The sequence below is a fragment of the Myodes glareolus genome, chromosome 22 (assembly GCF_982192425.1).
Source record: "Myodes glareolus chromosome 22, mMyoGla1.1, whole genome shotgun sequence".
NCBI classification, from domain to species: Eukaryota; Metazoa; Chordata; class Mammalia; order Rodentia; family Cricetidae; genus Myodes; species Myodes glareolus.
Genome location: NC_142047.1, coordinates 2,579,446 through 2,599,489, shown reverse-complemented (window position 1 = coordinate 2,599,489; position 20,044 = coordinate 2,579,446). Strand labels below are relative to the sequence as shown.

General features: G+C 45.4%; 1 protein-coding gene across 3 annotated transcripts; it reads right to left on the bottom strand.

Moving 5' to 3' along the window:
* Positions 1 to 654: 654 nt before the first annotated feature.
* On the bottom strand, positions 655 to 19,801 carry Isx (intestine specific homeobox). 3 transcript variants are annotated; one of them, XM_048438251.3, is made up of 5 exons: positions 19,689 to 19,801; positions 18,642 to 19,183; positions 4,061 to 4,212; positions 2,254 to 2,329; positions 655 to 1,541 (listed from the first exon to the last, which is right to left on the bottom strand). In XM_048438251.3, the coding sequence occupies exons 2-5, from the start codon at positions 18,937 to 18,939 to the stop codon at positions 1,258 to 1,260; spliced, it is 810 nt and encodes a 269-aa protein (XP_048294208.1). In that variant the 5' UTR covers positions 18,940 to 19,183; positions 19,689 to 19,801; the 3' UTR covers positions 655 to 1,257. The 3 variants fall into 3 exon arrangements, with proteins under 3 accessions (XP_048294208.1, XP_048294210.1, XP_048294207.1); XM_048438253.3 differs by having other exon boundaries at positions 2,213 to 2,329; positions 18,642 to 19,800; XM_048438250.3 differs by having other exon boundaries at positions 18,642 to 19,800.
* Between the last annotated feature and the right edge of the window lie 243 nt (positions 19,802 to 20,044).

The following is a 20,044-nucleotide window of genomic DNA, read 5'->3' as shown; positions in this document are numbered from 1 at the left end:
TCTTGAACTTACTTTGGAACTACACTAGCTGAGGGGAGCAGCAACCACAAGCCTCTGAGATGTCTGGGCAGAAAGTAAGCCAGCAGGAGGTCTCCCTGGGACTAGAAACCTCTTGGGATGGGGACCCAAGCCATCGCCTGCCCAGGCATGAGATGCTGACATCATTCCAGTGTCTGCCCAACTTTCAGGCTTTTAAGGAGCACTCCCCTCCTCCCAATGTCTCCTGGATGCTGTGTATCACAGGCCAGGTGGGAGCCACTGCCTTTCTCCTAGAGATATGAAAAACTAGACATAGGCAGGACATGTGGTCTGTCTAGGGCAACTTTTCCAGCACTGTGATCCTTTAATACAATTCCTCATGTTGTGGGGGTCTCCAACTATAAATCTATTTTCTGTGCTACTTAATAACTGTAATTTTGCTACTGTAACTATTTTTGGAGATAGAGGTTTGCCAAAGGGGTCGCTACCCACAGGTTGAGAACCATGATCTAGCATCCCTGCAAAGAAACCAAGAGCTGCGCCCAGGGTTTTTCAGCACAGAGCCAAGCAGGGTAGCTGGGCCCTGTGTGCACAGAGAGCTTTGCTGTCTTCTTCGTCAGTAATTCCAGTGAGGACGGGTCATGCTTCCCAGACCAGCAAATGATAGACACGAAATTCTGTTTTAAATTAAAAATATTGTTTTCTATTTTTCTCTCATTCTGAGATTTTTCATACCAAAGTCAATAGTAATGTGCTGGACAGGAGCCAAGTGCAAGGTCACCGCCATCTGATGCAGGCAGAGGTCAGTGTCACCTTTCAACTGACCTAGGCAGAGTCCAATCTGTTCAGCTCCACATTCCCAAGTGTACAATGCTTAGTGATCAGTACAGATGTCATGGATGGGTGCATGGATGTGAATCCACTCCTGGGCCTCCCCACATCTTGTGCTTCCCAGGGCTCATCTTCCCAAAGTAAGGAAGCAAAGGGTTCTCAGAAAAAATCTGTTACAGATGAGATACAGGGGGTGTGACTGACCAGCTGGAGGTGGCACAGCCATTAGAGGAAGCACCGGGGTAAATTGGAGTGGCTTATTCTGGAGTTCATCCCCAGTCCTCGGGCAGCCAGGCTTCTGCACTAGGAGAATGACTTGGACTGGTGTGTTGTCTTTTGCTGCCATGCCAATGTAGTCTTCAATAGCAAGCTCTCGGCTGTTTCCTGGGCTGTGGGCCATTGACGGATTGTGGAGGGATTTTCCCTGAGGTCCAGGGTTGTCTGCTGTCACTGAGAGAGAAGAGCAGCCTGCTTGGGAAAAGAGCAACCAGTTCCTATGTTGAGGTGGCACAGATGCTGCCCCACTTGGGGTATGGAGGTGGCAGGGTAAGGGTAGGAACACAAGGCTGTTGGGTAAGATAGCCAGGCAAGGGCTGCAGATCCCATGGGTGCCATGGGACAAGGGTGATCTGGGCAGGGAACCAGGCTGAAGTGAGCTGAGTCTGAGAGCATAGGTAGCATCCTGTGGGAGGCACCAACATGGGCAGAGCTGTGGGTGTCAGCACAGGACCCTGTCAGGAAAGATCAGAGGGAACCGATGAGTCCTAATCTTGACCAAGAACTGTTCTTGCTGCTTCCTAGGTGCCTCCATGATTCAAGGAGCTGGTGGTGGGTAGTGTGGCAGCTGGTCCTGCCCTCCCGGGACTTTCAGCATACCTGCCTGGACCTAACCTCACAGCATGGATAGCAGTCGTGTGTCTAGGATGTCACCTCACTCCTCAGAGAATCACTCCTTCAGTAGCAGACCATGAATAGAAGATTCCAGGTCTTAGTCACTTCATTCTGGTTAAAACTTTAGTACTGACCTCTAAGGAGCAAGGTGACTTTTCTATGGCACACTGTGATGTGGGATTTGAACTGAGATTTGACACTGGGCAGTCTATTTTAGAGCTGACTGCCCAACCCCTATGTTCTATGCTTTACCCTGTGACTCTGTTTTGTGAACTGTGAAGTTTTGTACAAGTGACAAGACCACTCTGTCACTCAAAGCGAGAGCCAGCTAGCGAGACACTTGTTCCAGATCCCTCTTTTAGGCATCTCCTTGGCCTTCCTATTTCTGGAAGGATTCCCACTGTGCCCACTACTGTAAGCACCTTCCCCAGGGCTCCCTCACAGCAGGGCCGGGTTGAGATGGACCCAGCCGACTGTCCCTCTAGCACCACTTGAGGACTGAGCCACTCACAACCACGTCCATGTTTGAGGGTAGGGTCAAGCTGGCCTCACCAGGCTGCTGCGATGCGCTGACGCTTCCAATCTTTTCCTGTTTTCTCCGCTTGGCTCTCTGATTCTGGAACCAGATCTGCGGTCAGGGAAAGAAAATGGATGTGTGTAAAGTAAATTCATTCCAACTACTAGCCCCACCCCCATCTGGTATCTTCCCCCAAATGCAGAATATTAGCATCCCCCAAAGAATGAGCACTTCACAGTTTATAAAATCACACCTTGGGAGGGGGAGTTCTTTGCATGTCAAGTCTGGAGACTTCAGGGAAGAGACCAGGGGTGGGGGACATGCGTGAGTGATAACTGAGAAGGTTGGGTGGGGTCTGGGTGAGCAGAGCTTGAAGATCTTAGGTCCTGCAGACAGCTGCCACCTGGGAACAGGAGCTGGCGTGTCAGTCAGCAGTCTCCAGCCTCCAGCGTGAAGGATCTTGATTATCCTTTCTTTCTTCTTTCTTTCTTTCTTTCTTTCTTTCTTTCTTTCTTTCTTCCTTCCTTCCTTCCTTCCTTCCTTCCTTCCTTCCTTCCTTTCCTTCCTTCCTACCTTCCTTCCTTTTTCTCTCTTTTCCCTCCCTCCCTCCCTTCCTCCTTTCATTCCTTCCTTTTCTTTTTTTTATGTGAATGCTTTTGAGTTTTTAAATGCCATGCAGGCCAAATAAAAGCCATCTGTGGGCTGTCTTCCATCAGTAGGCCACCAGTTTGCAACCCCTGTGGACCACTTGGCATCTATAGGTTGAACATTGGCAGATCTCTGCATTCCTGGGAGCCCTGATGGTCTCTGACATGCAGCCATTTGTACTTGGTGATTCTGGGGAAGCAGGTGTTAGTTTCTAGACTTGATGGCAGATGCAGGTGTTAAACACAGTTCCAAGTAGGAGGAACTTAGCCAGACTAAGACTTAGCTGGGCTCTAGCCAGAGGAAGGGCGTTGAATGGAGCATGGTACATTGGGCTGGACCTTTATTTTGATTCTGAGTGAGAGCAAATAAACTGCAGGTTTTTATTTTTTTAAAGAATGATGTCGAAGTCTCTGTGTTCAGAGTCTTGGCAGTGTTGCTGTGGGACAGAGCCGAGCCTCGTGCCAGCCTGAGACTTTTCCAACAGAATGTAGCTAAAAGAGGGCACCAGGTCGACCTTGGTGGTCACAAGATGGCAGATGTTAGATTAGGCTGTTAGTATAGAAACCCTGTCTCTGACCATGAATACTTGGTCTGTCTGCTGCACTGCTTCCACCAAGGAGATGGAGGTGTTCTTTACCAGGCTGGCCAACAGTAACCCTGGTCAGCCACACCTACAATTCCAAATGTCTGAGTGGCCCTCCAGCTGAGAGTGATTGGCACAGTTTTAAACCATTGAGAAAAGAAACAAAAAGAAGAATAGTATTTTCTGACACTGGCAGCTTGTATAGAAATCAAACTTCCACACTTGTAAATAAAATTTTGTTGGAATGTCACCATGCTCACCTGTTTCTTCCTTGGCTGTGGCTGCTTTCAGGCCACCATGGCAGAGACAATGGCCCTCTGACAGTGACTGTGTGTCTAGCAAAACCCAAAGTGATTGCTCTTAGTAAAAATGTTGGTTAACCCCAGTCCTCGGATGCTGTGATTGAAAGCATGAATGAGCAGCTGAGAGGGGGCATGGGACAGAGATGGGTGGAGAGCACCAATGTTTACTCACTACATTGCCATCACAAAGGAGAGATTCTTTATTAGACGATGGTAGTCTCATTGCCTGGAACCCAGGAGATAAACAGCTGGGGCAGCCCTGCAGGGCTGAGGGCCCAGCAGGAAACTGGGTGGAAGTGGTCACAGTACCTGTACTCGAGCTTCAGGCAGATTGATCCTGGAGGCCAGCTGGGTCCGGACATGGATGTCGGGGTAGTGGGTAAAGTGGAAGAGCTTCTCCAGTTCCTGTAGCTGCTCCGTGGTGAAGGTAGTGCGAACTCTCCGCTTGTTCTTTTTTTCCTCTGTGGGAGAAGGCATGCAAGTTGGGTCAGAGACCTGGCTGTCAGTCCCTTGGGGAGACGTTCATGTTCTTCCTTCTCCAAGCCCATGGCCACTGCTGAGCCTTGGTCCCTGGCTCCTTGGTGTTAGGGGCTGAAGACCCCTGGCCCCTTGACTTTCTTTGTCTGCCTCAGACCCTTTGCCTGCTGGAGTGAAACAAAGTGTTTCCCTGTGTTTTAGCTGCTCTGAGCATGAGACGGGGGAGTGGGTTCTGGTGGCCGCAGCTGAAAGATCCCGAGAGCTGGGTTGTGGCCAGAGCACAATATAAGCTGCCCATGAACACAATAAAGTTGGTGTTCTTGTTTCAAGGATGAGTCCTCCCTCGTGTGTGTGTATATGTTTAAATCTCCAGGCCCTTTCCCTAGCTCGTGAACGAATGGCCCTGTGGTACAAGTGCTGCACTACGGGCATAGTACTGTAGCACACGTAGTACTGTAGCACATGTAGTACTGTAGCACACATAGTACTGCAGCACACACACTACTGTAACACACACAGTACTGCAGCACACACAGTACTGTAGCACACGTAGTACTGCAGCACACACAGTACTGCAGCACACACAGTACTGTAGCACACACAGTACTGTAGCACACAGTACTGTAGCACACATAGTACTGTAGCATACGTAGTACTGTAGAACACACAGTACTGCAGCACACGTAGTACTGTACACACGAAGTACTGAAGCACACGTAGTACTGTAGCACACGTAGTACTGCAGCATACGTAGTACTGTAGCACACACAGTACTGTAGCACACACAGTACTGTAGCACACGTAGTGCTGTACACACGTAGTACTGTAGCACACACAGTACTGTAGCACACGTAGTACTGTAGCACACGTAGTACTGCAGCACACGTAGTACTGCAGCACACGTAGTACTGTAGCACACGTAGTACTGTAGCATACGTAGTACTGTAGAACACACAGTACTGTAGCACACACAGTACTGCAGCACACATAGTGCTGTACACACGTAGTACTGTAGCACACACAGTACTGTAGCACACGTAGTGCTGTAGCACACGTACTACTGCAGCACAAGTAGTACTGTACACACATAGTACTGTAGCATACGTAGTACTGTAGCACACACAGTACTGCAGCACACGTAGGTCTGTACACATGTAGTACTGTAGCACACGCAGTACTCTAGCACACGTAGTACTGTAGCACATGTAGTACTCTAGCACACGTAGTACTGTAGCACATGTAGTACTGTAGCACACACAGTACTGTAGCACACACAGTACTGCAGCACACACAGTACTGCAGCACACGTAGGTCTGTACACATGTAGTACTGTAGCACACGCAGTACTCTAGCACACGTAGTACTGTAGCACATGTAGTACTCTAGCACACGTAGTACTGTAGCACATGTAGTACTGTAGCACACACAGTACTGTAGCACACACAGTACTGCAGCACACACAGTACTGTAGCACACACAGTACTGCAGCACACACAGTACTGTAGCACACACAGTACTGTAGCACACGTAGTACTGTAACACACACAGTACTGTAGCACACACAGTACTGTAGCACACATAGTACTGTAGCATACACAGTAGTGCAGCACACATAGTACTGCAGCACACGTAGTACTGTAGCACACGTAGTACTGTAGCACACACAGTACTGTAGCACACACAGTACTGTAGCACACACAGTACTGTAGCACACGTAGTACTGTTGCACACGTAGTACTGTAGCACACGTAGTACTGTTGCACACACAGTACTGCAGCACACTTAGTACTGTAGGACACACAGTACTGCAGCACACATAGTACTGTAGCACACGTAGTACTGTAGCACACAGTACTGCAGCACACGTAGTACTGTAGCACACGTAGTACTGTAACACACGTAGTACTGTAGCACACATAGTACTGCTTCACACGTAATACTGTAGCACACGTAGTACTGTAACACACGTAGTACTGCAGCACACATAGTACTGTAGTGCACAGACAGACGCTACACCTTGGAATTGGAGGTTAGCACCATTGTCTTCTAGAACCCCCTCTAGGCTAATCCTCTTCTTCCCAGTGAAGTCAAGTTAACCTTCTAGAAAATTTTCTAATTCTGTGCCTTTCTTCTGTTTAAATGTCTTTAAGGCACACCCCTTTGTCTATAATGAGAGATGGCAAGCAGACCAAACCCATCCTATTGTATTTTAAAATAAAGTATTATTGAAACATAGCTCTATGTATTGCATTTTGTATGATCTCTTCCCAATTTTGCATTATAATGGTGGCACTGAATCATTGCCTCTGACAGCATATGGCTATAAAGACAGAAGTAATTACAGAGAAAGTATGCCAACCTTGTCTTACGAAGGGCAGGTCAAGCATGGTGGCAGCAGAGCCCTGCCAGTTTATCTCCAATCCACCTGACTAGTCTCAGTTCCATTCAGGTTTGACTCTGCCATTTATGGGGCTCAGCACAAAATGAAAATGTAAGGGCCCCTGTTCAAAAAAGAGTCCAAAGTCTTTTCCTTTTATTACCTAGATTGTCACTCTCTGTCTGTCATGGGATTTATTTGTTTGTTTATGTGTAAGTATATGTATGTGTGTGTGGTGTATGTGCAGGAGGACAAAGGGTGCTCTGTTCTGTCATTCTCTGTTACATTCCCTTGACACAGGGTGTCCCACTAAAATTGGACCTGGGTTGGCAGCCAGAAAGCTCCAGTGATCCTCCTGTCTCTGTTCCCAAGCGGGTTACAGCTGTGCATCTAGATACACCCTGATTTTCTACATCTGTGCTGGGGATTTGAACTCAGCTTCTCATGTTTTTACAGCAATTGCTCTTACCTATAGAGTCATATCCTCAATCCTCATGGTTGCTTTTTAATTTACTATTTAATTTTGAGGGAGACAGATTGAATGAGAACGTTCATGGGGTATGCTAGTCTTTCCAGGGACCTGGGAGTTACCCCAAAGTTTTGAGAGATTTGACCCCATCCTGCATCTTGGTACCTGACTTTGAATATCCTGGAAGTTATAACTCAGCCAGTCCCTTTCCAAGGTGGAAGTAGAGGATGGGGGCAAGAGCCCATCCTAGGGCAGCAGAAATGGGAAGAAGGCATTGATGGATTCATGCTCTAATATCCTAGCCTTTGCTTGATGCCTCACTGTGCTCTTTCTAAAGCAAGTTCTAACCTAAAATTGCTAAGGAGTTCAAGAGAGTGACCCTATGTATTCAGCTGTACCCTATGTAATACAGCTAGGCACAGTACTCTGGGGAGCCACGGTGGGTACTCATACTGGCATAGCCAGCTCTACTGCCCTCACTCTGCCAACCTTGGTACCCAGACTCACTCAGATTGCTCAACTGCCTGTCTTTGTAGCATATCCCATAGGTGTTTTCTTGCAACAGATAATAATTTCAAGGACAGACATAATACTAATTTACACAGGTTCTTTGGGACATAAATTCAATCTTAAAAATATTTAAGTATTTTATTCTTTGACCTTTTCTTGACTTTGGGTACATAGGGTCCAAGGATAGACATCAACTGATGGGCCTCAACACAGAAAAGGCTCAAAGTAAATATGACAGAAATAATATTTCATAGTGACAAGTAAAAAGTTAGAAGTTATTATCAATTTCATAATAATTAGTACCTATGGTCTATAGTCCTTGTACAAACTGTCCTTCTTTTAGATGATAGAACAAACCCGTGATATTATTAATATCTAAGCAAATGTTTGAAAAGACAAGCAATGAGAAAGGGTTTGTACCTAGAGAAATGAAGTGGTACTATTAGCATCTATGATTCACTATTCTCACAATGGTGGACATACACCAAAGGAACAGACACAACAAGCTTTCATAATTAATAAATCTCCATGTCATTATTTGTGAGCTGGTGGCCCAAAGAAAAATATGACTACATACACACACCAGTCATACAAAAAAAGTACTATACACACTTGCTTCTCCCAGGGAGATCTTTCAGAATGGGAGATTCGGCTGCCTTTATACTTTAGCCCCTTATAGAGCCAAGCAACACTGAATGCTGGTGGGGTGACCAAACTCTGTGGTTTATTTTCTGGTCAATGCGTTTGAAGATAAACCTGCAGTAGTCTTAATTGGACGCATTACAGAAATGTAGAAAAAACACACAAACTCTCAGCCCAAATTGTCTTCACTTTCAGATGAGGATAGAGTCTAGTACCAAGGAAGACTCAATACTCATGCTTGGAGGACAAACACTGGGGAGGCAGCTCATATCTGCTACAGCCTTCTTTCTGGATAGTGTACCCCTGGAAGGCAGGAGGCTCTCAGATTAATCAAACAACCAATGCCCAGAGAGAGCTTCACCAATATTTGCTCCAAATAAATAACTCAGAGGACAGAAGACATACTTTTGTAAAATACACCTGAAATTTTGTAGAGCATCTGTTGTCACGTGCCACATGGATGACTGACGAGAGCTGACGTGCTTTGAAAGGAGAGGAAGAACTGGGAAATGCTGGCAGTTTAGTAACTGAAAAGATCCACTAATGTTCCTTTCATCTTTTGCGGGGGTTGATGCTTATTACAGGATGGTAGAAACCACACCACAAGACCTGAGCTTTTTCTGGTTAACCTTCACAACTTGAGAACATTTAATTTACGCTGTACTTGTACTCGCTGTCTGTAGGGTGAGGTGGGAGAGGTGTTGAATGATAGACGACCAAATACAAATCCACTCTGACCAGATTCTGCAATCCTTCTCCCCAGGGATGCTTGCCTGGGGGCCTTTAGTTGAGGAGAAAAATGGCATGTGCATGTGTGCACTGCGAGGTGGGGAGTGTGAGTGGAGTGGAGGCATGAACATTTGCTAGGGAGAAGATATGGAGGTCAGAGGACAACTTGTGGCAGAGCGGCTTTCTCAAAGATTAAACTCAGGTCATCAGAATTGACGGCAAGTGCCTTTACTTGCTGACTCTTCTTTTTAGCTATTGTGTGCCATCTCTGGTAGAAATCTCACTTCTACTCTCTGCTTCCTACCTTTCCAAGTCTACCCTGCTTTTAAGTAACAACAACAATAATAATAACAGCAATAACAAATTTGTTATTGAGACAAGGCCTTATGTAGCCAAGACTGGTTTCAAATTTAAAATGAAGGCTAGAAAAATATTGTATGCCATTGGCTCTGAACTACATGTGCTCTGAATGGACTTTTTTCTGAGGAATGATAATACGATGGTGGTAGGAATGTTCAGTCACTCTAGTGATCCTTCCTAGAAGAAAGATCGTACCTAAAATTCACATGCATGGGGACATGGAGGCTGAGTTCCAAATGGACCTGCTTAGCTCAAGACGCCAAAGCCCTTTTTCAAGACTTGAAAAATGGTTCTAGAGATATCAGTAGTCAGTGTTGATTATTTTCTTTTTATAATATGACTATTTCTTTGCCCTTATATTTATTGTGATTTTTTGCATATCTTTATTATTATTTTTTTTACAAATAGTATATTTGTAAAACTATACTAATGCTGGTTTTTATTATATTTCCCTTCTTGGGAACAACCTCAAACCAGAGAGACATAGTGGTAGTGAGAAAACTCCAGAGCTGAGGTCACTCACGCCCAGTGGCTGGGTTCCCAACTAAGGTCAAGTCCATTTGGGAGAGAAACAGAGAGACTTGAACCCTAGAGTCAGGAAAATAATTCAGGACCAGAGGCTGGACATCATGCAGAAAGCTCAAAAATGAGTTGTCCAAAATAGCAGCTGGTAGATCAAAGTGGCTATTGAAATAAGTAAAATAGAAAATTCAGCTGATCAGCTATGTTATCCATCAGGACAGCCAAGTGTGGTGAGGGGCTACCATGCTGGACTGTAGCTGTGTAACACAACCGTCACTGTGGAATGTTCTGTTTGGCAGCTCTTTCTCATTGGACTGTCTAAAGGATTCTGAAAAAATTGTGTTCTGGGCCAAGTTTTGCATTTTTTTCTCCATTACAATATCATTTATTTGCCACTAATCTCCAGAAAAGGACATATGAGATTGGTGTGGTGCTGAATTTGATGGCCTCGGAAGAATCTGAAGTAAAGACTTTGCCATACTTGCCTCTATACCTGTGTCTGGGAAGGAGGGGAGTGTCAGCAGTGGGGATTGTGTCGAGATTCCCTGGGGGTTTACTCAGAGCCAACCTCACCATGGACTACAGGGAGGGAGAGACAAGTGCAGTATGGATGAAGGTCAATGCTTTAGCTTTCCCATTGTGTGCTTATAGAGGTGGCCAGAGGCCAGGAAGGTTGTTACCAGGTGACTGATCATAATTGGTCACAGAAGACAGAAGCAGGTACCAGAGGAAGAGCAGTGTAAGCAGATTATGGATGGAAGAGAGACTGGAACATGATGCAGCCTATACACCTTTGGATCTGCAGAGATTTCTTCATCAAAGCATTGGAAATCTGAGCCCACCAGGGAAGCTGTTCCAGGCCTAGGATGGAGTCCTTCATAGATGCAAGAACCAGGGCATCCTGTATCTCTGCTCTGAGAGGATTAGGAATCATCAAGCCCCAATTTTACAAGCAGGAAGGGTCACTGGTAGAGAGTGAAACAATCCTAGGGTTCCTGGTCCAGGCCTAGCATCTCCTTCCCAGGTTCTTGGCCACTTTGATCTAGCAGTTGCTATTTTGGACAACATTTTTTTGACCTCTATACAGGACATCCAACATCAGGAAGTCCACGGCTCCAACTCATCCCAGCAACTCCATTTTTTGAGATGGACAAGAACACCTGGGGCAAGGAGAGGTGGATGAAGGCAGCCAGGACAGCTACCTCTTTCATGTGGCTCCTTCTAGCCCATTGTTAATTCTGGGAGGTGTGAATCACACTTCAGTGAGTCTTCAAAGAGAATGAGTTAGCAGAACTTAATTATAACTGAGCCGTTTAATACTTCGATCATAATAAATACACAATTTATGCAGGTGATTAGACCACCTAATTATAAACTGATGTTTCATTGCTCTCAACTCCCTTCCCTGATTGCTCCTTCTCTGTGGTTTGCTAATTGGCCCTGGCTGTGCAGTTAAAGGCCCCGGGAGTGAGTGGGTGGGTGACTTGAATGGAACAGAAAAGAGAGGAGAGAAGAAAGGGAAGGGAAGATAATGTGGGATTCCCCTCTTTATGCTGTGAATACCATTGGTTAATAAAGAAGCTGCTTTGGGCCTATTGCAGCGCAGAATATGGAAAGACAGAAATTTCAACAGATAGAGAAGGAGAGAGCAAGTAGAGTCAAGGAGAAGCCATGTAGCAGCAGCAGGAGACAGATGCTGGACAGAACCTTACCAGTAGGCCACAACTATGTGGTGATACACAGATTAATGGAAATGAGCTAATTAAGATATGAGAGCTAGCCAATAAGAAGCATGAGGTAATAAGCACAGCAGTGTTGTAATAATACAGTTTCTGTGTGTTTATTTTGGGTCTGAGTGGCCAGTAAATGAAAGAGCAGCCCTCATCAACAGATTGGTGTGCCAACACAGGCTGACTATACCCACATAAAATCTGAAATTCTAGACAAAACCAACCAAGCAACAAACCAACCAACCAAACAAACAAGATTTTTTTTTTTTTTTGGTTGGTTTAGCGAGATTTAGTGCAGCTATTTGGTAACTGATTCCCCCCGCCCTGGGTGGGCTCTGTTTGATGGTGGCGAGCAGGGGTGCTGTGGCTCCTTTAAGACAGGTCTTCTTGATTCAACATTAGCAAAAAAAAAAAAAAAAAAACAAAAAAACCCAAAAACCCATGGGGTTTCAAAATGGTGGCTTCCTGGTTTGTGCTAATTGCACAAACAGTTCTGGCTTTTTCAGGATGCTGAGCACTTAAATGGGATTTGTGAGCAAATGCTACAACTTGCTTAAAGCAACACAGACCTGCTGTGTGTCTGGAAGTGAGGCTGTGAGCATGACTCACAGAGCTGGCACTAAATGGGCCTCTGCCATGTTGGACTGGGCGGATCCGAAAGACAAAGCAGCCATGCTACTTAGCATTTTAAGAAGTGGCCCTTGTCAGAAAAGGATTGCAGATACATAATAAAGACAGATTTAAATGAAAAAGACCTCCACATTGGATAAATGTATGTAGGCTTAAGAGAGAGAAGAAAAAGAATATAGATAGCTATAAAAGGAAGTAAGTAGTTTTTTTTAAAAGCAAAGACTTTAAGGAGACAGAGTAAAGACAGTCATAGATTAAAGGAGTAAAGAAAAATAAGCCATGTAAAGATGGAATATACACAGAGAGTCTGGATTATGTATATTATTGTGGGGTTTTTTTTGAATTTTTTGACTGCAGAGAGATATTTGATTCTGGGGGCTGCTAAGCTAAACCAACAAATATACTTTAAAGGTATCTTAACTTCAAAATTTGGGTCTAAGGATTTGTTGCTTTGGAAAAGAGGTTCTGCTTTTGTTTTCACAGAGGTTGAGAACCTGCGGATTCCTTCCAGACTAATATGGTTCAATGGAACCCTCTGAAAGGTCTCTATAACCCCCTAAAATTACTTCACCCAACAAAAATCAGGAAGCAGTTTGGAGAGAACTACGCCCAAATCCCCTGATATTGTTTATAAATGTTTGTTTGCATAAATGGGGATATGCTATAGAGATAAATACTTTGCATTGGTATGGATCTTGGTTTATTGATACAAGTTTAAGGTCAATTTTGTTATATGTATATTTATGCTCTTGATTAAGGTGTATTATGCTCATTTAAAAGTGTAATGTATAATTAAGAAATACAGGTTAATAGTTAGTCATCTGTAATAGTCAAGTTTGTAGTCATGTTAGTTAGGTTTTCTAGATGTATAGAGATATATTTCAGAAGGATAGTTATTCTTCAAACCTTTCAAAGACTAATAAAATTTAAAATGTTTTAATAACTTGGGACTTTTCATGACAATGAGACATATCTGCTTCTGGCACACCAATCTACTTCAAAGAATGATGGGCATTGAAGAGGCTCCTTATGGAGTTGGTTAGTCATTTGGGTAAGAAACTGCTTTTGCCTGGACTTTTTGATGTTATGCTGGATGAACTGGACATGCAGGACCCACAGAAAAATTATTGCTGAACTTGCCTAAGGGTCAGACGGTCCTTTGGGGTTCCTGCTTCATGAAAAGTATGCCAGACATTATTTGGGACGCAGAAGAAAGTGACTGACAAACTTCCAATATACGTGGAACTGTCTTTGAAATTTCTTGCTTCATGGAAACATCTGCCAGCTACTTGGACTTGTAGGCTGAATATGGATGCTCCAATGTTACAGAAAAACTTGGGTGACTGTTCAGGCAGCGAGATGTCTCTGTCAGTTCTAGAGTTTTGGAAGTTGCTTATAATGCACTTCCCGTTAACTTAGGTAATATTATATTCTTCTGGAGTTTAAGAATAGATAGTTATAATTATAGTTTTCCTTAGTTATAATAAAAGATAAAATAGATATAAATATTGTATATGTAATTCTTGCTTGTTACCTGCGTTGTTATATGTAATTTTACTATGTTAAGGTTAAAACCTTCCTTTTTATTTAGACAGAAGAGGGGAGGTGATGTGGGATTCCCCTCTGTATGCTGTGAATACCATTGGTTAATAAAGAATCAGCTATGGGGTGGCCTATTGCAATGCAAAATAGGGCAAGGCAGGAATTTCAAGCAGACAGAGGAGGAGAGAGTAGGCAGAGTCAAGGAGAAGCCATGTAGCTGCTGTAAACGACAGATGTCAAATGCCAGATGGAACCTTACCAGTAGGCCACAACCATGTAGCGATACACAGATTAATAGAAATGGGTTAATTTAAGGTCAATAAGAAGTGTGAGGTAATAGGTCAAGCAGTGTTGTAATAATATAGTTTCTGTGTGATTAGTTCTGGTCTGGGTAGCTGGGAAATGAATGAGCAGCCTCCAGCAACAGGAAGAGAAAAGAAAAAGGAAGGAGCATAAGATAAAAGGGGAAGAAGTGAGAGACCTGTGAGAGGTATGATCCTGCCCCCAAAAGATATGTCCAAATTCAAACTCCTCTTAACAATGAATGGAATTTTATTTGGAAATAGTCTGTAGATATAATTAAGTTAAGACTCTGGAGAGAGGGTAGACATGATTCCAGTGACTGGTGTCCTTCAGAAGAGAAGAAGGGACTCTCTGTCTCTGTCTATCCCCTCATGCATGCATAAGCACACACACACAAACCCACATGTGCACACACATGTATAAACACACACACACACATGCACACATGTATAAACACATGCGCACAAATACACACAAGTGGGAGGGAGGAAGGACTCCTGTGACTATAGAGGCTGTCAGAAGCACTCACAGACAGGAGAGAGGTCAGGGAACTAACCAGAGGGAGGGGAGGATGACGAAGGAACATGGGGAGGAGACATGGTTTTCAAAAACTGAGGGGCAGGGCATCTGAAGGGAGGAAAGGTTCAGAAGTACATATCTTGTGAAGGTTCAGAAGTACATATCTTGTGCATAGAACAAGAAGTTCTGAAAGAGTGATAGAGATGAATGCAGACACAAACAGGTCAGGTGTGTGCAGAACCTTGAATAGCCCAGTAACGAGGCAGGGGCAGAGGCTGAGCAGCCACAACATGAGGACCAATGAACCTACTGTCTTCTTTTTGAAAATAAAGTTTTATTAGAACACAAATATATCTATCAGTGTTTTCAACCTCCATGGTAGAGTAATTGTGATAGAGACCATCATTAAAGCTTAGAATTACAGTATTATCCTTTGCAGGAAAAAAAATCTTGCTAACCCTTGCTGTAGGATATTCCTCAAACACCCAGAATGTCACTCTGCCCTAGCCAGCTCCATCAGACCAAATAGGCACAAGTTGGCACTGCTTCGTGGTGAATCTGGCAAGAATTATCTTTGTGATTGGCCACAGCTTGCTATATGTGGACAGTCACTGCCTCTGGTTTTATTCCTCTTTACCTCCTTAGTTGCCTTCCTGCCCAGGGAACACACTTAGTGCTTCTTCACCAAGGTAGCCAACAAACAGTTCATGAGAAGGGAAGGGATGTAAGGAGATTTTGCAGAGGCTGGGTAGTCCACACAGGCCTCCTTTTCCCCTAGGGCTAGGGTTTCAGAGGTTCACCAGGGGGCTAGGCAGAGATGGCGTCTTCTTTTTCAGGCTCTGAGTCTCCAGTATTGAGAGAGGTTTCTTCCTGACTGGCTTTCCCTTGACTTTGGAAGGTCCCTGGGTTTCAGAGGGCTAGCTTCTCCCAAGGGAAGTAAATGGTGGTTGAGTCCAATATCTTTTCACAGGTTTAGATTTTTCTACTGATTTGAGATCTGAGAGGGGTCAACCCCTTCATCGTTACGGTCCCAAAGGCAATGGACCTTAGTCCTTGCTAGGAAAGTCAATCCATGGACAATACCTTGGATTGGCCTGGGAGCCTGGGTGACAGGTCCGGTTCTGGCTCTTTATGAACTTTAGATCTTTACCACTTTACCTCTTGGAGTCCCAGCCTCCTCAAAGAATACCCTGGATACCAGATTCATTAGAAGCTTCTAGAGTACAGATTTGCGGCCTCGCTTTGAGCTGTGTCACTGTCTTAGACATGGGACCTGAAATGCCACAGTTAATCCAAGTTCTTACATGGTGGCGTAGGGGTGGGGTTGGTTATTTGCATGGAGCTGTGACTATAAAACTTGACAGAAAAAATCCATCTGGTTCATAGTTTCAGAGGTCTGTAGTGCACCATGGCAGGGGAGGCATGGTGGAGCAGCCCAGGGTGTGTGAGTAGCAGGGAACAAGCATTCAAAACATGAACCTGTAGGGGAGGTTTCAGATTCAAACCATCACTGGAGGTAAAGTCTACCAGCCACTCCATGGAGTCCTGTACATGTAAAATGGAACAGCAAGGGACCTGAAGCTTTGCTGTTGTCCTTGGATGCTGCCCTTTTGGGGGAGTGGGGGGGTCTGTCCCGGAGGAGGGACAGAACACAAGGAGCTGAAGGGCAATGGCCAGCCACCATATCCTGAGTTGTACCCGGGGCTCCTCAGATGGTAGGGAGGGACAAGGGTGGTTCACAGGGCCTGCTTATTAACTACCTTGCTCCTTCCCACATGGCATTCTGACTGGACTTTCTGCATGGAGGAAAAAATGACTCCCATGGCCTTTTTGGGGGGTTTCCAACATGTCAGAGCTGTACGGAGATCTCTCTCTGCTTCTTTATGTTACCTTTGAGGAAACAGACCCAGATGAGGAAGTGATTTGCTAAAAGTCCTCCTGTGCACTGACACTGTGTCTGGGCTTAGTAGTCAGTGTTCTTGAGTCCCTTCCCTGTGCACCCAGCCCTGTGTACCCAGCACATCCCACAGATGTCCGCAGGCCACCTTTGTACTTGGCTGCCACACTGGCCACCTGCTTGCCCTATGTCTGCTTCAGTTTTCTTCATCGTTACTTTGTGTTTTTGCTCAAATGCACACATTTGAAGAGAGGTCCTTCTGTCCTGACCATTACTGTTGACACTGTAGGAAGCTAGGGTAGAAAGCTAATTCCAGAACTATTATAGTAAGCTAACTCCAGAACTATTATAGTAAGCTAACTCCAGAACTGTTATAGTAAGCTAACTCCAGAACTATTATAGTAAGCTAACTCCAGAACTGTTATAGTAAGCTAACTCCAGAACTATTATAGTAAGCTAACTCCAGAACTATTATAGTAAGCTAACTCCAGAACTGTTATAGTAAGCTAACTCCAGAACTATTATAGTAAGCTAACTCCAGAACTATTATAGTAAGCTAACTCCAGAACTATTGACATAGTGGCTTTTCATCTGTGAGTAGCCAAAGTCATGAACTGCCAGAGGGTCCTGCTCCAAGGGTTGGGAAAACTGAGTTCTAGCAGGAGGGCTGTATGAATTTAAACTATGACCATAAATAACTTGCACAGCCATAGGCCTCCAGGGCTCAGGGCTAGTACTAATTGCTTATGCAGTTTTTATAGGTGATTTCTCTTCTTTTTTCGATTTGCCTTCTCTAAAGTGGGTCTCACATATATGACCATGAACTAGAACAAGAGAGAAAGTACTAGCTCGGGGCACCCTCCAATGCTGTGGCTGTTATTTTGGCCAGCACTTTCTGGTGTCTGCTCTGGGCTTAGCAGGAACATACAAACGGAACATACTCGAATCTTCAATGGAGGTTCAGAAAAAGCAGTCTCTTTTAGCTATCAGTAGCAGTGGCACCCACCCATCTCTCTGTGATGGGGAAGGTGGCATTCATTTATACAGCTGCAGCAGATGAGACCCAGGTTAAAACTCCTAGTGAGCTGGCTTCTGTGAATCCTTAATTGACTGGAAGATACCAGCGAACTTCTGAAAGCTGAGCCGAAGCCCTTTTCTATCAGGAAACCAGCCAACTCCCCTGCTGCTGGTGGCAGCGTCTCCCCCAGATTGTCCTCTTGCCTATAGCTAAGCACAGCTCCTGTGAGGAATCTCTGTGGGAGACTGGCTGGGGCAGGACTCTGTGTGGGGAGGTAATACCATCAAGGACCCCCTGAGCTTCCTGCCTAGCATTTTCTTAGATGAAAAGAGTGAAAACAGGAAAGACCAGGGTCTGGTGTGAGATACTCCAGGCTTACAGACTCATGACCGAATGGCCTTTGAGATTTCATAAGCACTAACATCCCTCACTCCCATTCTCTGAGCTGCTTCACAGAGTAAAGCTGAGATCAGAGAGAACAGGAACTTCCCTAAAGTCACACCGCAGGCTAAGATAGGTTGGAGACACCCTTTGCCATCCAGGATCCCACAGCAAGGGGTATCCACTGCCCTGAGTGAATGCTGGCTTGAAGAAAAGCTGAAAACTGTCTGGTCATTTATGTAGGTGTATGTCCTTGGGAAGCTACAGACTTGGGTGTGGGGAATCTATGAGGACAGACCCTGGCAAAGCTTCATGTACTAGAAGCCATGCGAGCTGATGCAAACTGAGCGCAGCTCATGGGGAGAATGTGCTAGGAACAAGGTTTTGGATGTGCCAGCTTGTGGCTTCTAGTTTTGTAACTTGGTGACATTGTCCACCTCTTTCCTTATCAACCCAGTTGCCATAGTTTCTGTCCAAATGAAAGGACAGTGCCTACCACTTCATCAGTGCAGGTGAATGTGACTGACAATTCCTGGTCATAGCTTGGTCATAGCCTGGTCAACAAGAGTAAGCTCTATGTCCCTGCATTTTGCAAAATCGGCCGAGCCAATGGGCTTCTGTGCTCTGAATAGCACGGTTCTGATTCGGAATGAAAAGTTTAATAAGCATCTGGCCTAGAACCTATTATCACTTTGGATGTCATAGCCTCTTGTTTTATTGATGAGAACCATCAGAACCTCCCCAGAGCCCACGGCAGAAAAGCGAATGACCAGAAGTCACTTACCTTGGGACTGATCCTGTGGGGGCCTCTCTAGCTTTGAACCTGGGGTTGCTGTCTGCCTGGAGTCCTCTTCTCCTACGCTTTGCGGTCTGGGTGTGTTTCTTTTCTCTGAGGGCCTCTTCAGGATAGCGTCAATGGAGAAGGACAGGCCCCGCTTCTCCCGAGCCTCATTATACCCTGAACTCTCCTTCTCCATGTCCCCGTGGATCGTAGGGCCTGCCGTGGCCTGCCCCGAAGACAGCTGGGAGGGACACTCTGTGTGTGCCCAGGATGATGCCAGCAGAGGGTGGTGTACTTTCATCCTGGAGCTTCTGGGAACTCAGAGGGCACACCGGGGTGGTGTTCAGGGATCCTGATGCTGGGTGACTGAAGCACGATCCCTCGGACACAGGGACTTCCATGGACCTCGTATACCCACAAGACCAGGAGTGGCTTCCAGTGGAAGAGCTGACAGCTGCTTGTCCTGTGTTCACAGTTGTCACCAGACAGAGGTTCAGTTTTCCAGACAGGGTCTTGGAGGTGACGACTTTCCCAATCAGCAATCACTGCTCAAGGGTAACAGAAACAGAGAAACGATGCAGAGTTGGTAGGGAGAGGTTTGGAGCCAGCGTCCACCTTTGTCTTCTTTTCTGACTTGTGTCCCCTTCCTGCTGACCTCAGATAGTCCCTGAGAGGCTGGGGTGCCACCTATGGGCCCTGTGTCGCCAAGTGAGCCCTGAGCCTCCCTGTGACTTGAGGGGCCTTTGCAAATGCCCTCTGGACTTCCTTAGTTCAGCTTCCAGTCGCCAGAATAAAAGAAATTTTCAGGACCCATGTGCCTTTGTAGATCTTCAGGAAGGGCGATGCTGGGTCACTAACACACTGCCAGGCTGGTGTTTTCTTTCTTAGACCTCAGGCCTGTGTTCTGACTGCCCACCCCCCAATCTCTTGGCTACTGTTGGCTCTGTTCTACTCTCTCCCTGACCTCCAGTCACACACTAAACTCTTTAGTTACTGCTTCTCTTTCTTTTGGGGTTCTTTCTACTTCTTTCTTGCTTGGTCACCCTTTACCTGTCTCTGAGACAGTCCCAAAGAGTCTTTGTCCAATAAACCCCAACCAGGCTTGGAGCTGACAGTCACTGCTCTATCTTGCCAGGAATTCCGTTCAAAGGATTGTGTGTAATAAAGGAGGAGGGTTGGCTGATAAGAGGAATAAGCCCCACCCCAGGAGATGGGATAGGATTCAGGTGTTGGAGCAGAGAGCTGTGGGAGGCACCAGGATTGGAGGATAGATACAAGATGCCATGCAGAGGTGTGGTGCTGGAGAAATGGCTAGGTGGAACAGGCAAGCAGAAGGTCGGGGAGGAATGGCCAGGCCCAGTAAAATGTGTTTATACACTTAGGCTTAGGATTGTTCATAGGATTTG